Source organism: Lathyrus oleraceus, chromosome 6 (genome assembly GCF_024323335.1).
Source record: "Lathyrus oleraceus cultivar Zhongwan6 chromosome 6, CAAS_Psat_ZW6_1.0, whole genome shotgun sequence".
NCBI classification, from domain to species: domain Eukaryota; kingdom Viridiplantae; phylum Streptophyta; class Magnoliopsida; order Fabales; family Fabaceae; genus Lathyrus; species Lathyrus oleraceus.
The window spans coordinates 153,467,330-153,482,288 of record NC_066584.1 but is presented as its reverse complement, the minus strand read 5'-3'; the positions used below and the strand labels follow the sequence as shown (position 1 = coordinate 153,482,288).

The following is a 14,959-nucleotide window of genomic DNA, read 5'->3' as shown; positions in this document are numbered from 1 at the left end:
TCATTTTGTTATTAAGATTGGTCTCGTTATCCGTAATAATCTTCTCAAGAATCCCATAACGACAAATGATATTCATCTTGATAAAACGGGAAACCACCTGCCTAGTCACATTAGCATAAGAAGCGGCTTCCACCCACTTGGTAAAATAATAAATGACCACTAGGATGAAACAGTGTCCGTTCAAAGTGTTGGGCTCGATGCGTCCGATTATGTTAATATCCCACATTGCAAAGGGCCATGGAGAAGTCAAGACATTTAAAGGAACGAGAGGGACGTGCATTTTATTAGCATTAATTTGGAACTTGTGACACGATCTAGCATGAAGGTGACAATCAGTTTCCATGGTCATCCAGTAATAACCGGCCCTCAGAATATTTTTAGCCATGGAATGACCACTGGGATGGGTTCCAAATGATCCTTCGTGAATCTTCTCAATAATTCTTTCTACTTCGTGTCTATCCACGCATCTGAGTAAAACAGAATCATGATTCCTCTTATACAACACATCCCTATTCAAGAAAAACCTGACATACAGCTTCCTTAGTGTTTTCTTATTTGGGATAGACGCATCCTCCGGGTACTCTTGTTTCTCAAGGTATCTTTTGATGTCATAAAACCAAGGCTTATCACTCACACTTAATCATTAGTATAGAAAAATGCTGGCTCATCCAATCTTATAATGCTGATGTAGGGGGCCTCATTTTCCCATTTAACTTTAAACATGGATGCCATAGTAGCCAGTGCATCTGCTAAGTGGTTCTCTTCAATCAGGATATGGTCAAATGCCATCTCCTCAAAATACGGAATCAATTTCAATACATGCTCCCGGTACAGAATCATATTTGGGTGTCTTCTCTCCCACTCTCCTTTGATTTGACTTATAACCAGAGCTGAGTCCCCATATATGTTTATATATTTGATTCTCAGGTCAATAGCTGCTTGAATCCCATAGATGCAAGCTTCATATTCAGCCATGTTATTTTTGCAGTCAAAATAAATTCTGACAGTGAAAGGAATATGAAAACCCATGGGAGAACTAATGAAAGCTCCAATACCATTTCCCAAAGCATTTGAGGCACCGTTGAACACAAGCGTCCATCGCGTTCCTGGCTCTGGGCCTTCATCTGGGCTAGGTCTATTACAATAATCTTTCAGAAACAACACATCCTCATCAAGGAATTCGAACGTCATCGGTTGATAATTCACTACAGGCTGATGAGCCAAGTAATTAGAAACTGTTGGTTATAAGTGTTGGCAGCAATTTTGGTAAAACAAATAGTGTTCACAAGATGTTGCATGTGATGTCTTAACATAAGATATCTTGTACATGCTGATGGTTTAAAATATAATTATGCAGGATTGTTTCAGGATGTCATACACGATGTCATGACATCTGATATAATGTACCTGCTGGATATTTAAAATGGAATTATGCAGGATTATTCAAGATTGTTCCAGGATGTCAGACCCGATGTCATGACATCTGTACACAGAACATTCAGTCTAAATGTTATGTGTTATGTGATTGCGCTTTTAATGGCAATCTATGTTTGATTGATGAGTTAATTGCAAACGTAATCAATCAATGATTACAACATGATTTAACTTATTTTCCAAAGAGATCTAACCAACTGTCATAAGAAGATTTGAATGGAAAATAGTTTTGGGTTTTGTGATGTCCAAGCCCAGCTGAATGCTTCTATAAAAAGGACATGGAAAACCTGATTTGATACACAAGAAATACAGAGTGAAATATTGAGAGAGAATAAGGGTTTTAGTCTTGTGTGGTCGTGTAACTTGTAAGCCATTCAATTCATCCGTAGATGATTGAATTGGTCTGATTTTTGAGTTGTAATTTGTCACTCTAAGCTTTTAAGCATGAGTGTGTGTCTACTTGATTGAAGCTGCTAGGTAAGATCAAGTGTGTTTCTTTGAAGAGTGTCTTCTTTTCATTGTAATTCTTGTTTAATATCAATGGTGTGATTGAGGGGGAGTGAGATGGGATCTCATATCTAAGAGTTCTTAGGTAGAAGTCATACGGGTAGAGATTAGGTGAAAAAGACTGTAACTTGTGTAGTTTACTGAGAGTCTTTAAACTGATTCTATTTAGTGGATTTCCTTCCTGGCTTGGTAGCCCCCAGACGTAGGTGAGTTGCACCGAACTGGGTTAACAATTGCTTGTGTCTCATGCATTACCATTCTTTATCTTTATCCTGTTTGTATTATTCAGATATTAGTGTCGTGACATTACCTTCAACATCTCATATCTGATACCAGAATTTCAGAAACTATACTACTCTTGATGGATTTTTGAGTCGTATTTTGAATATCATAGTCTGTTAAAATCATTTTCCAACGGGCGATCCTTCCCATGAAAGCAGGCTTCTCAAAAATATATTTGATCGGGTTCATCTTTGAGATCAACAAGGTAGTGTGGGTTAACATATACAGTCTCACCCGACGAGCAGCCCATGGCAGAGCGCATAGATTTTCTCGAGCAGTGAATATTTGATATCATAGTTTGTCGTACCCCAAATTTTGCCCACCCTTCATATGCTTTCTATTTCCATTTTATTTCGAATACGTGAAATAGCATAATTGGTAAGAGAACATGTGTAAGGAGTTGTGATTATGAAAGGTCATGAGTTCGAGTCTCATCTTCCTAATTTTTGCATGTCTTTTTCTTTTTACTTTTTATTTCTTTTTTTCCATAAAATTTGTATCTTTTTATTTTAATTAATTTTCCTTTTACATAAACATTTATTTTAAATAATTTTTATTTTTATGCATTTTTAATAAATTAAAAAAACTAAAGAAAATTATTTTAAAATTATTTCTTCATTTTAACTTAAGGCATTTTTAATTATTATTTTATTTATTTTAGTCCAAGAAGAATAAAAATAAATATTATTATCATTATTTTCATTATTTCATTTTCTATTATTAATTATTTTTGTATTTATCATCATTATTTTTAATTTAAATTGTAGTTATTTATTATATTAGTTATTACAATTATTATAAAAAGAAACAAAAAGAAACATTTATTTTTATTTGTGAGAAAAATCTTTTGTTATTACTACAATAATTAGAAAAAGTCAAGTATTATTGTTATTAATTAGGGTTAATTATTGAAAAAATAAATTCATTATTATTTGTTATTACTAGGAAATATGATGCGATCAGAAACCTTCCAAATGTAAAAAAAAATACTGTTTATCTCTTTCCAAAATATTCCATTCATGAGCATTCAAAACAAACCAAAATCTTTCCAAAACAATATTTATCAACATTCAAAACTCCATATCTCAACTTTCATGTTTTTACCTTTTATTTCTATTTTTTTTACAAAAAAAGAAATCAAAAAAATTGCATTTTTTAATTTTTGTTTTTTAATTAAACATTCTTTAGACAAATATTATTTTTCTAGATTTATGCATTTTTTTTAAAAAGAGTAAAAAAAAAAGTCTATAAAAAAAATATATTATTAATATTATGAGTTCTATTTTATAAATAAAAAAATAGAAATTATCAACAAAAAAAAAATATTATTATCATATTAGTTTTGATTTCAATTTATTTTGAATGAATATATTAACCCATATGGTAGACACTTCAGTGTAGGGACTTGCAAATGGGAGGTCCTAGGTTGAATCATGTTGGAACTTTGTTAAGGCTTCTCTCACTTTTCCCATTTTTATTATTATTTACTTTTTCCTTTTTTGTTTACTATTATTATAATTATTTTTTATTAGTTATTATTATCATAAATCTTTACTTTTTTTTTTATTTGTATAAGTATATATGTAGTAGATGAAAGAGGAAATAAGAGATTGTTGATTTTCATTGTTTTGCTAGAAATCAATTTTTTTAATTAGTGATAATTAGAGAAATAAGACTCGATCATTTTATTGTTTAGCATTAAATAGCAATTCAAATATCCCAAATAGTGAACACGTGAAATCCAGGTAAAAGAAAACATGCCAAATTGAACTTACTCAGATTCAAGAATTTCAAAATGAACAAAATCATAAATAAATAAAATAAGATATTTTCATACAAATAACCGATCAAATTATAATTCTATTTCCAAAATTGCACTATACTTAATAGCTAAAGATGGAACAAAAAATCATAACCTTAATCCCATTTAACTCAGCATTAATCTTAGAGATCCTTGAAGTTAGTATAAATTGAAGAGAAAAATTCACCATAGGGGGGAGGAAAAAGGGATAGAGAAGGGATCGATAATTCACAAAATACATATCATTAAATTTCTGTCGGCACCTATTCGCAAAAGGGGAAGATCAGTTCAAGGACAAAAGAAAAAGGAAGAAGGAAAAGATCGAATCAAGCACATAAGAAGGGAGAGAGTTCAAAGGCTTAATAATTTGGTTCACCGGGATATACCTCGATCCCGTAGGTTGGTTCTTTTTTTTTTTACACCTTAATATACATATTTTGCTATTATAATTGCTTCGAAATTTTGTTTAACATTTTTTATGAGTTAAGTATGTTTGTATATAACTTATATTAGCCTTTATAATTTTTTCAACTAATTATTAAAATATGTGAAAGTTTGAAAAGTCTTGTATGGTATCTATAAGGAATAAATAATATAAAATTATTAGGGATAATTATGGGATAGAAATTTGGGATAAAAAAAATTATGGATAATATGGGATAATTTTACGGGATAAAATCTCAGGGTTAAAGGGATAAAAATTTATGGGATAAAAATAAGGGATAAAAACAAGGGATAAAAACAAGGGATAAAAACAAGGGATAAAAACAAGGGATAAAAACAAGGGATAAAAACAAGGGATAAAAACAAGGGATAAAAACAAGGGATAAAAACAAGGGATAAAAACAAGGGATAAAAACAAGGGATAAAAACAAGGGATAAAAACAAGGGATAAAAACAAGGGATAAAAACAAGGGATAAAAATAAGGGATAAAAACGAGGGATAAAAACGAGGGATACATCAAGGGACAAACACAAGGGATACATCAAGGGACAAACACAAGCGATACATCAAGGGACAAACATGTATAAAATTCTATAACAATTTCAAGGGATAAAAACAAGGGATAAAATTTAAGGATAAATTCTAGAATTTTAATGGATGTAAATTAGGGATAAATTTGGGATAAGGGATATATCTTATTAAATTTTATTTAACTTTCTTAATTAAATTAAATTATATTTTCAAATCAAATTGGACAAGGACATGGGATAAAATATGGGATAAAACTCTAAGGTTTTGAAGGGTTAAGTGAAGGATAAAATCGGGATAAAGGATTATGTATAATATTCTAGTATAATCACTATTTTTTTTTAAAATTAAATACTATCTTTACAAACAATCAAGGGATAAAATCAAATTCAACACACTTCAAACTATAAGTCCTCTACCCTAGTGTATTGAGGCCTTTTCTTAAAATCAATCACTTCTCCGCCCCCGGTGCGTGAGAATCTTCAAGGGATAAAAACAATCAACAAACAACTTTTTTCTACCAGAACTACGGGACTCTGATCCTTCAATGAACTTGGAGGTACGTAGGCATAGAGTTGTAAACTCTAGCGAGTACAATAATCAAAAACATCTTTAAGTCTTCCTTTCTTAGTCAATCAATTTTCCTTTAAATAATACAATAATCATTTTTATAAATAAATAAATACTTAAACAATTAATAAATATTAAAGCAAACTTTCCTTAGAAACACACTAACCCTCGAACTAAAGGAGGATCCCATTGAGTACAATGGAGGTAAGGGGTGCCTAACACCTTCCCCTTAATTAACCGACTCCCGAACCCAATATCTCACCTTTAATTTATAGGTTTTATCATTATTTCCCTGTTCCTTAGGAACGAATAAAGGATGGTGGCGACTCTGTCATTTTTCCAACCGCGACATAGTTGGTAAAAGTTTTGCTCAAGTAGTATATTGTATGCTCTTTTCGGCTAGACTCGTCTTGTTGGCCTAATACACACCCCATTGACTCATCAAGGACTATAAGGTACATGATCAATGGTCTTACCTCCACCGAAGGCATAAGGATTGGAGGTTCTTGCAAGTATTCTTTTATTCTTTCGAACGCTTCTGTAAGACCCCAATTTTGACCCTAAGATCCCTCAGGCTATGTCATCATTTGCATTAACTTTGGGATCACACCTTGGCATCCTCCTTACCCCTCATTCATTGGGTTTGCATTGGGAGAGATCACCAGGCACTTTTGATTGTATCATACTTTATTTTTCTTTATTTACTAACTAAAATACCAAAAATATGTCCATACGTAGTGTTATTTCTTTTGTAGGCATGTGTGTCCATCTATGCCCCTACCAAGTTCATATATAGGGTTTGAGACCCTCAATGTAAAGAGATCAATCAAGGAAAGGTTCTAAATGGTTCTATGCATCATCCAATGGTGCAAAGAGATCAAATTTAAGATGTATTATCCAACTTTGCTTCTTTGAGAAATGTCAAATTCTACTTGCAAGGGCATGGCCCAAGAGGAAACATTATAGGTCATTTTGTGCCATTACCATTGAACAAGCAATTTTCCTCAACTTCTAAAATCCATAACTCCATCATGAAAGATTCAAATGGTGCCAAATTTATGATGAAATTCTGGTATCAGATATGAGATGTCGAAGGTAATGTCACGACACTAATATCTGAGTAAAACAAACAGGATAAAGATAAAGAATAGTAATGCAAGAGACACAAGCAATTGTTAACCCAGTTCGGTCCAACTCACCTACGTCTGGGGGCTACCAAGCCAGGAAGGAAATCCACTAAATAGAATCAGCTCAAAGACTCTCAGTACACTTCAACAAGTTACACTCTTTCTCACCTAATCTCTACCCGTGAAATTTCTACCCAAGCACTCTTAGATATGAGAACCCACTCACTCCCCCTCAATCACACCTGTGATTTTAAACAACAATTCCTTGTGAAAAGAAGACACTCTTCAATTACACACACTGTATTTTACTTAGCAGTTTCAATCAAGTAGACACCCACTTGATCTTGCTTAATAACTTTGATCAAGTAGACACACACTTGATCTTGCTTAACAACTTTGATCAAGTAGACACACACTTGATCTTGCTTAACAACTTTGATCAAGTAGACACACACTCTTGCTTACAAGCTTAGAGTGACAAATTACAACCCACAAATCAGACCAATTCAATCATCTATGGATGAATTGAATGGCTTACAAGTCTCATGACCAAACAAGACACAAACCCTTATTCTCTCTCATTATTTCACTCAGTATTGGTTTTGTATCAAATCAGGTTTTTCATGTCCTATTTATAGAAGAATTCAGCTGGGCTTGGACATCTTGAAAACCCTAAAACTATTTTCCAATTAAATCTTCTCATAACAGCTGGTTGGATCTCCTTGGAAAATAAGTAAATCAGGTTGTAATCAATGATTGAATGCGCCTGCAAATCAGATCTTCAATCATACAGAGATGCCATTAAATGCGCAATCACATAGCACATAACATTCACCCTGAATGTTCTGTGTACAGGATGTCATGACATCGGGTCTGACATCCTGGAACAATCCTACATAATTCCATTTATAATTTCCAGCAGGTACATAATATCAGATGTCTTGACATCGTGTATGACATCCTGAAACAATCCTGCATAATTATGTTTCTAAACTCCAGCAGGTTCATAGATATCTTATGTTAAGACATCACATGCAACATCTTGTGAACACTCTTTGTTTTACCAAAATTGGTGTCAACACTTAGAACCACCAAACTCTCCCTTTGGCAAAATTTGGCTAAAACATATATCTGTCCTTTTTTGTTCACAAGAAAAACTATCAGCAGTTAAACAACAGTTTAAGCAGCAGCAGAAGCAAACAAAATTACTAGTTATAGAAGCAACTAGTAAAACATACAAATGCACAAGGGTACTTCTTCTCCCCCTAAGTCTGTACAACACATACATCTCCTTTAACAATAACAACACCTGTAATAACAACACCTGTAATAATCAGAATATCCTTCTAACATCTCCTTCAATATCTGTAACATTCAGAATCACATTCTGACATCTCCTTTAACATCTGTAACATTCAGAATCACATTCTGACATCTCATTTAACATCATAGTATAGAACATCATTATGTCCCACATCAGACATCTCCTCCAACATCAGCTGCACAGAACATGAGACATCTCCTCCAACATCACAGAAAAGAACAACATTTTGTTCAACATCAAACATCATAGAACAGAACAACATTCTATTCAACATCAAACATCACAGAACAAAACAACATTTTGTTCAGCATCAAACATCTCCTTCAACAACAGTTGTTCACCTATTTAGCCTAACTAGCTACAAAAACACTGCAGATCTCCATATCCACACATTTAACTGCAACTATCAACATAATCACTTCTCCCCCTTTTTAGTCAAAATAGACCAAAGGTGACCAATTAGACAAAATAAATGTCAATCAGCCTAGCAGAGAATGTCACAACAGATGTTATAACATATAAAATGTTAAAACATACATGTTAGGAGATACAAACCATAATTATACACAGCTGCAATAGCTAAGATAATCAGACATCCGGGGAACTCATAAAGAGCCCAAATTTTGCATTATGGCATCAAAAAGGACTGCCAAAAATTAGAAACATTTCAATAGAAAAACAACAAATAATCCAGCATCAAAAACAACCAAAACCTCATCCAGAACAACATCCAGAACACATAGCATTATAATAGGGGGACCATCAGTATCACAACTTAGTCTGAGGAGGTAGCATCTTCTTCACCTTTAGATCCTGAACTGCCACTAGATTGATCTTGAGAATTAGATCTCTCACAAAAGTCTTTGTTGTTCTAGTCAGCAATCTCCTTTGTATAACAAATTTCCACTTGGCTGAACCTTCTTCCAAATGAAAGGAAAGGTTGTCCAAATGCACAACTGTAACCTTAGCTGAAGACTTTCTAACAGTTTGCCTTTTAGCAGTAGAGATGTCTAGGACATCGTCTTCGACATCATCTTCGGAGTCAGAACTTTCTCTGACCTTTCTTTTCCTGACTTCCACTTTACTCCATGATTTAGAAGGACCTACAACAACAACCTTCTTACCTGTTCTGGCTGTCATCAAATCAGCCACAGACTTGCCTTTCCTGGTCTTCCTTTTCTTTGCAACACTTGGTTTCAAATGATAAACCAAGGTGTCATCTTCCTCATCTGAGGTTTCTTCTTCCAAATCAATTACCTTCTCAGTAGTGTCATCTTCCTTATTTGAGCTTTTTCCACTCCATATTAATTGCGATATTTTCTCATGGATACAAATCCCCAATTTCCCTCTTAAACATTCAAATTGATTAGCATCCAAAGCCTTTGTAAATATGTCAACTAATTGTATTTCAGTTGTAACATGCTCCAGTGCTATGATTTTCTCTTCCACAAGTTCTCTAATGAAGTGATGACGAATATCAATGTGCTTTGTCCTGCTGTGCTGAATAGGATTTTTAGAAATATTTATAGCACTCAGGTTGTCACAGTACACTGTTATGACATCTTGTGTGACATTGTATTCTATCAACATTTGTTTCATCAAAACCAGTTGAGAACAGCTACTTCCAACTGCTATGTATTCAGCTTGATATCTAGCACAAACACCATTTTCATCTTTCAAATGTGTAGGAGCAGGTGTCCTTTTATGATTTGCATTCTCCATGCCAACCTTCTTAACCTTGTTCTTGGCATATTTGCTTTGAGATATAAAAATAGACTCTTCTATCTGCTTGACTTGTAGCCCAAGTCCAACAAGGTTCATCTCAACCTTGGACTGCATTTGTCTAACAACATGTTCTACCATTTGATCTGACCTCCCACCAAACCCGATATTATCCACATCTATTTGGGCCACCATGATCTTTTCTCTTTCATTTTTCATAGATAGGATCTTGTCAATACCTCCCCTCTTGTAACCATTGTGAGTGAGGAACATTATGAGTCTCTCATACCAAGCCCTAGGAGCTTGCTTCAAACCATAAAGGGGTTTCTTCAATCTGTACACATGCCTTTTAGGTTGTTCAACATATACTTCCACTTTCAAGTAGCCATTTGAGATCACTTCCCTTGATCTAGTTGTGACCCTTTTACTTGGATCTCTTTGAATGAGATCTTTGTGATGATCCTTCTGAACTCTTATGGAGGGTCCTTTGTTGACTTTGTCAGGTTCAGCTTTAGAAGGTTCATTCACCTTGTCTAAGAAATCAGCTGGGGGATCATTTAGAGATGTCTTAACATCGTCTAAGACATCAGTCTGTTGGTCATCAACCACACCATTAATAGATTCCATCATTATTTTGATTCTGGAATTAAGGACTCTATATGCTCTGCTATAGCCCAGAAATAATCTTTTGGGATCCATCTTCCTTCTTTGTTCACTTCTAATTTTGATAACTTGACTTTCCTTTTATCCTTGAAGTTTTAGACAAAGATCTTTGAAGACTTCAAACATATCGAATTTGTTTCTTATAAAATTGATCCAGGTGTATCTGGAGAAGTCATCCACCACTACATATGCAAACTTCTTCCCACCTAGGCTTTCCACCTGCATGGGTCCCATCAACTCCATATGGAGGAGTTCCAAACCTTTGGAAGTGGTGTCATGTCTGAGTTTCTGGTGTGACATCCTTGTCTGACATTTCCCACAGACTTTTCTTTCATCAATCTTCAAGTTGGGAATTCCTCTAACAGCTTCAACAGATATAATCATCTTCATACCTTTAAGATACAGATGGCTCAATCTTTGATGCCATGTCTTCACTCCTTCTTCTTTGACTAAGGTACCCTTTGAAGAATAACCAATTTGAGAACTTCACATGTAACAGTTGTCTTTAGTCCTGACTCCTCTCATGATCACTTCACCTTCTTTGTTAGTAATCAGACATTCAGTTTTAGTGAAGTTAACATTTAGACCTTGGTCACACAGTTGACTGATGCTTATTAAATTTGCAGTCAAGCCCTTAACAAGTAGGACATTGTCAAGGTCAGGAACTCCAGGGCAATCCAGCTTACCAATTCCCTTGATTTCACCCTTTACTCCATCACCAAAGGTTACATAACTTGTGGCATGAGGATGAAGGTCAGTTAGCAGGTTTTTGTTTCCAGTCATGTGTCTGAAGCAACCACTGTCAAAATACCAATCTTCTTTGGCTGAAACTCTGAAGGAAGTGTGAACTATTAGGCTTGAAACATTAGTCTTAGGAACCCGTAGCTTCTTGTTGACAGGCCTGTGATGTTTGGGTCTTGGTTGATAGTGAGTCCGATGAGGAACAGGGCTAGGCTAACCATACAGCTTATAGCAGAAGGGCTTCAGGTGGCCAAATTTTCCATAGTGATGGCATCTCCATCTTTGGTGTTTCCCTTTCTGCTGTCTGCCCTTTTAATGTTGTGACATGTGATGTGACATTGCAGGTTTATTATCAATATGGCTTCACTTTGGTTTGGATTTTGATTTGCCATTTATGTAACTACAATCAGCCTTAGATTCATTGAACCCAATGCCAGATTTGTCTCCTGTTGTTTGACCAGTCTGGAGAATCTTGTCTAAGATGTCAGATTTATTGTTAAGCATTCTTACATACTTGGTCATCTCATCTAGTTTGGAATTCAAGAGTACAACTTCAGTTTTCAACTTGGAGATGGTTTCCACATGTTCCCCCTTTTCATTCTCCAGCTGAGCTATCACCTTCTTCTGTCTTTCAACTTGTCTGCACACTTCTGCACTTTTGTGACACAACTCTCTGTAGATACTGGCCAACTCTTCAAAGGTTACTTCATCATCACTTGACTCTTCATCAGAACCCCATCTTCCTGTCAATGTAGTCACAAGATTTGCAGCTTCCTCTGTTTCACTTTCATCAGACCAAGAGGCAGCAAGACTCCTCTTCTGTTTCTTGAGATAGGTCCCACATTCAGTTCTATTGTGACCATACCCATCACACTCATATCACTGAGCTCCTTTTCCTTCTTTGGGCTTTTCTTTTGGCCTTGTTCTTCTTCCAATATTGTTGGATTTACTGATGTCAGATGCAATGTTCTTGACATTTGCCTCAGAACTTACATCCATCTTTGTCATAAGTCTATTGAACTGTCTTCCCAGCATTGCTACCTCATTTGCCAGATCTTCATCAATTTCTTGACCACCTTCCTCATCTTCCCTTTCAGTGTTTGACATGAAGGCTATGCTTTTGGCTCTCTTTTCAGATCCATCACATATTCCCATCTCAAATGTTTGGAGGGATCCAATTAGCTCATCAACTCTCATATTTGAGATGTCTTGAGATTCTTCTATGGTTGTTATCTTCGTAGCAAATCTCTTAGGGAGTGACCTGAGTATTTTCTTTACTAGCTTCTCATCTGACATCTTCTCTCCCAGAGTTCCAGAGGCATTGGCAATTTCAAGGATGTTCATGTGAAATTCATGAATATTTTCATTTTCTTTCATCCTTAAATTTTCAAACTTGGTAGTGAGCAGCTGCAGTCTAGACATCTTCACTCTAGAGGTGCCTTCATGAGTGGTTTTGAGAATGTCCCAAGCATCTTTAGCTACCTCACAGTTGTTTATCAATCTGAAGATATTCTTGTCTACTCCATTGAATATGGAATTCAATGCTTTAGAGTTTCCAAGGGCTAGATCATCCTCCTCCTTGGACCATTGTTCTTCAGGCTTCTTATCAGTAGTGGCTTCTCATTCCTTAGTAATTACTGGATGTTCCCAGCCTGTTAACATAGCCTTCCAAGCCTTATTATCAAGAGATTTTAGGAAAGCTACCATTCGAGGTTTCCAATAGTCATAGTTAGATCCATCCAAAATTGATGGCCTGTGAATAGATCCTACATCTCTCTCCATAGTACCAGAAAGTATTGTCCCTAGATCTCACCCAGAACCAGAGCAGGATGCCTGCTCTTATACCAATTGAAATTCTGGTATCAAATATGAGATGTCGAAGGTAATGTCACGACACTAATATCTGAGTAAAACAAATAGGATAATGATAAAGAATAGTAATGTAAGAGACACAAGCAATTGTTAACCCAGTTCGGTCCAACTCACCTACGTCCGGGGCTACCAAGCCAGGAAGGAAATCCACTAAATAGAATCAGCTCAAAGACTCTCAGTACACTTCAATAAGTTACAGTCTTTCTCACCTAATCTCTACCCGTGCAATTTCTACCTAAGCACTCTTAGATATGAGAACCCACTCACTCCCCTCAATCACACCTGTGATTTTAAACAACAATTCCTTGTGAAAAGAAGACACTCTTCAATTACACACACTTGATTTTACTTAGCAGTTTCAATCAAATAGACACACACTTGATCTTGCTTAATAACTTTGATCAAGTAGACACACACTTGATCTTGCTTAACAACTTTTATCAAGTAGACACACACTTGATCTTGGTTAACAACTTTGATCAAGTAGACACACACTCTTGCTTACAAGCTTAGAGTGACAAATTACAACCCACAAATCAGACCAATTCAATCATCTATGGATGAATTGAATGGCTTACAAGTCTCACGACCAAACAAGACACAAACCCTTATTCTCTCTCACTATTTCGCTCAGCATTGGTTGTGTATCAAATCAGGTTTTTCATGTCCTATTTATAGAAGCATTCAGCTGGGCTTGGACATCTTGAACACCCTAAAACTATTTTCCAATTTGAAATTCTAGTTATCAGACTTTCGATGTCACACGGGTTGTTATGACATCCAATTCTGCACAGACAAGAATTATGCATAACTTAAAAGTAAGTGTAGTAAATAACACAAGTAATTGTTTACCCAGTTCAGTCCAACATGACCTACGTCTGGGGGCTACCAAGCCAGGGAGGAAATCCACTATCAGTAGTATTAATTCAAAGCTAAACTCACCCATTTGTAACTCTTCACTTAATCCCTACCCAATGCAATTTCAATCTTACACTAAGATCAGAGTTCCTACTCACTCCCCCTCAATCACCTCAGTGATTACTACCTTTATTCAATATTAAAGACAATCTTGAAGTCACACTTCAAACAATTCTTGATTATGCTTAACAGCTTTAATCAAGATACACAACACTCACGCTTAAAAGCTTAGAGTGACACAAAACTTACAACTCAATGAACACCCTACACCAAAGCAATCATCTACGAGATAACAGCTTGGTTTACAAGATATGTCTAATACAAGACTCACAAAAATACAGCAGTGAAGTATGATGGACACACTAAATCTTCACGCCTCAAAATCCCCAGTTCTGAATGAAGGAATGACTTCCTTTTATATTGCAGTACTTGGGGCTTGCACTTGTATTCTCCTGAATTTAAGGTCACCCGAGTTTCCCTAAATTCCACATCTAGGTTACTAACAAATAGGCTATTTGTTAGGTTCATTAAATGTAGCTTGGTTGTTGATTTCCTGGATTTTCTCTCAGCTGTTGAATCCCTGAAGAATAGCCTGAGAAAAAGCTGAAACAGAAATACTAAACAACCTACAATATAGCATATGCTGTCAGGAATGAATGTCACAACATTTAGCTTGACATCAAGGACCATATGCTAAGTTTATTTTTTTCTTCTGAAAACAGACTGTACAAATTTGCTGAACTGTACAGGACCAATCTGTCCATTCTACAGTAACAGCTTACATTAATAAATGTCAAAGCATCCAATTTGACATTTACACACTTAGCCTTCAGTCAGTTCTGTTATCCTCTTGAAGAACAGACTGAGAAACATACTGAAGTGTAGCAGAATACCACTCTGTCTATTGTTCAGTATATGCTGTCAATGATGAATGTCATAACATCCAGTTTGACATTCAGATAGTAGGCCTTATGCCAGGTATTGTATTTCCTTGATAATAAGACTGGAATTGAATACTAAGCTTT

The 14,959-nt window shown here is 35.3% G+C and overlaps 1 protein-coding gene across 1 annotated transcript; it reads right to left on the bottom strand.

The window, feature by feature from the left end:
- Nucleotides 1-636: 636 nt before the first annotated feature.
- LOC127094501 (uncharacterized) lies at nt 637-1,191 on the bottom strand. The gene has a single exon (XM_051033328.1). The coding sequence runs from the start codon at nt 1,189-1,191 to the stop codon at nt 637-639; it is 555 nt and encodes a 184-aa protein (XP_050889285.1).
- Between the last annotated feature and the right edge of the window lie 13,768 nt (nt 1,192-14,959).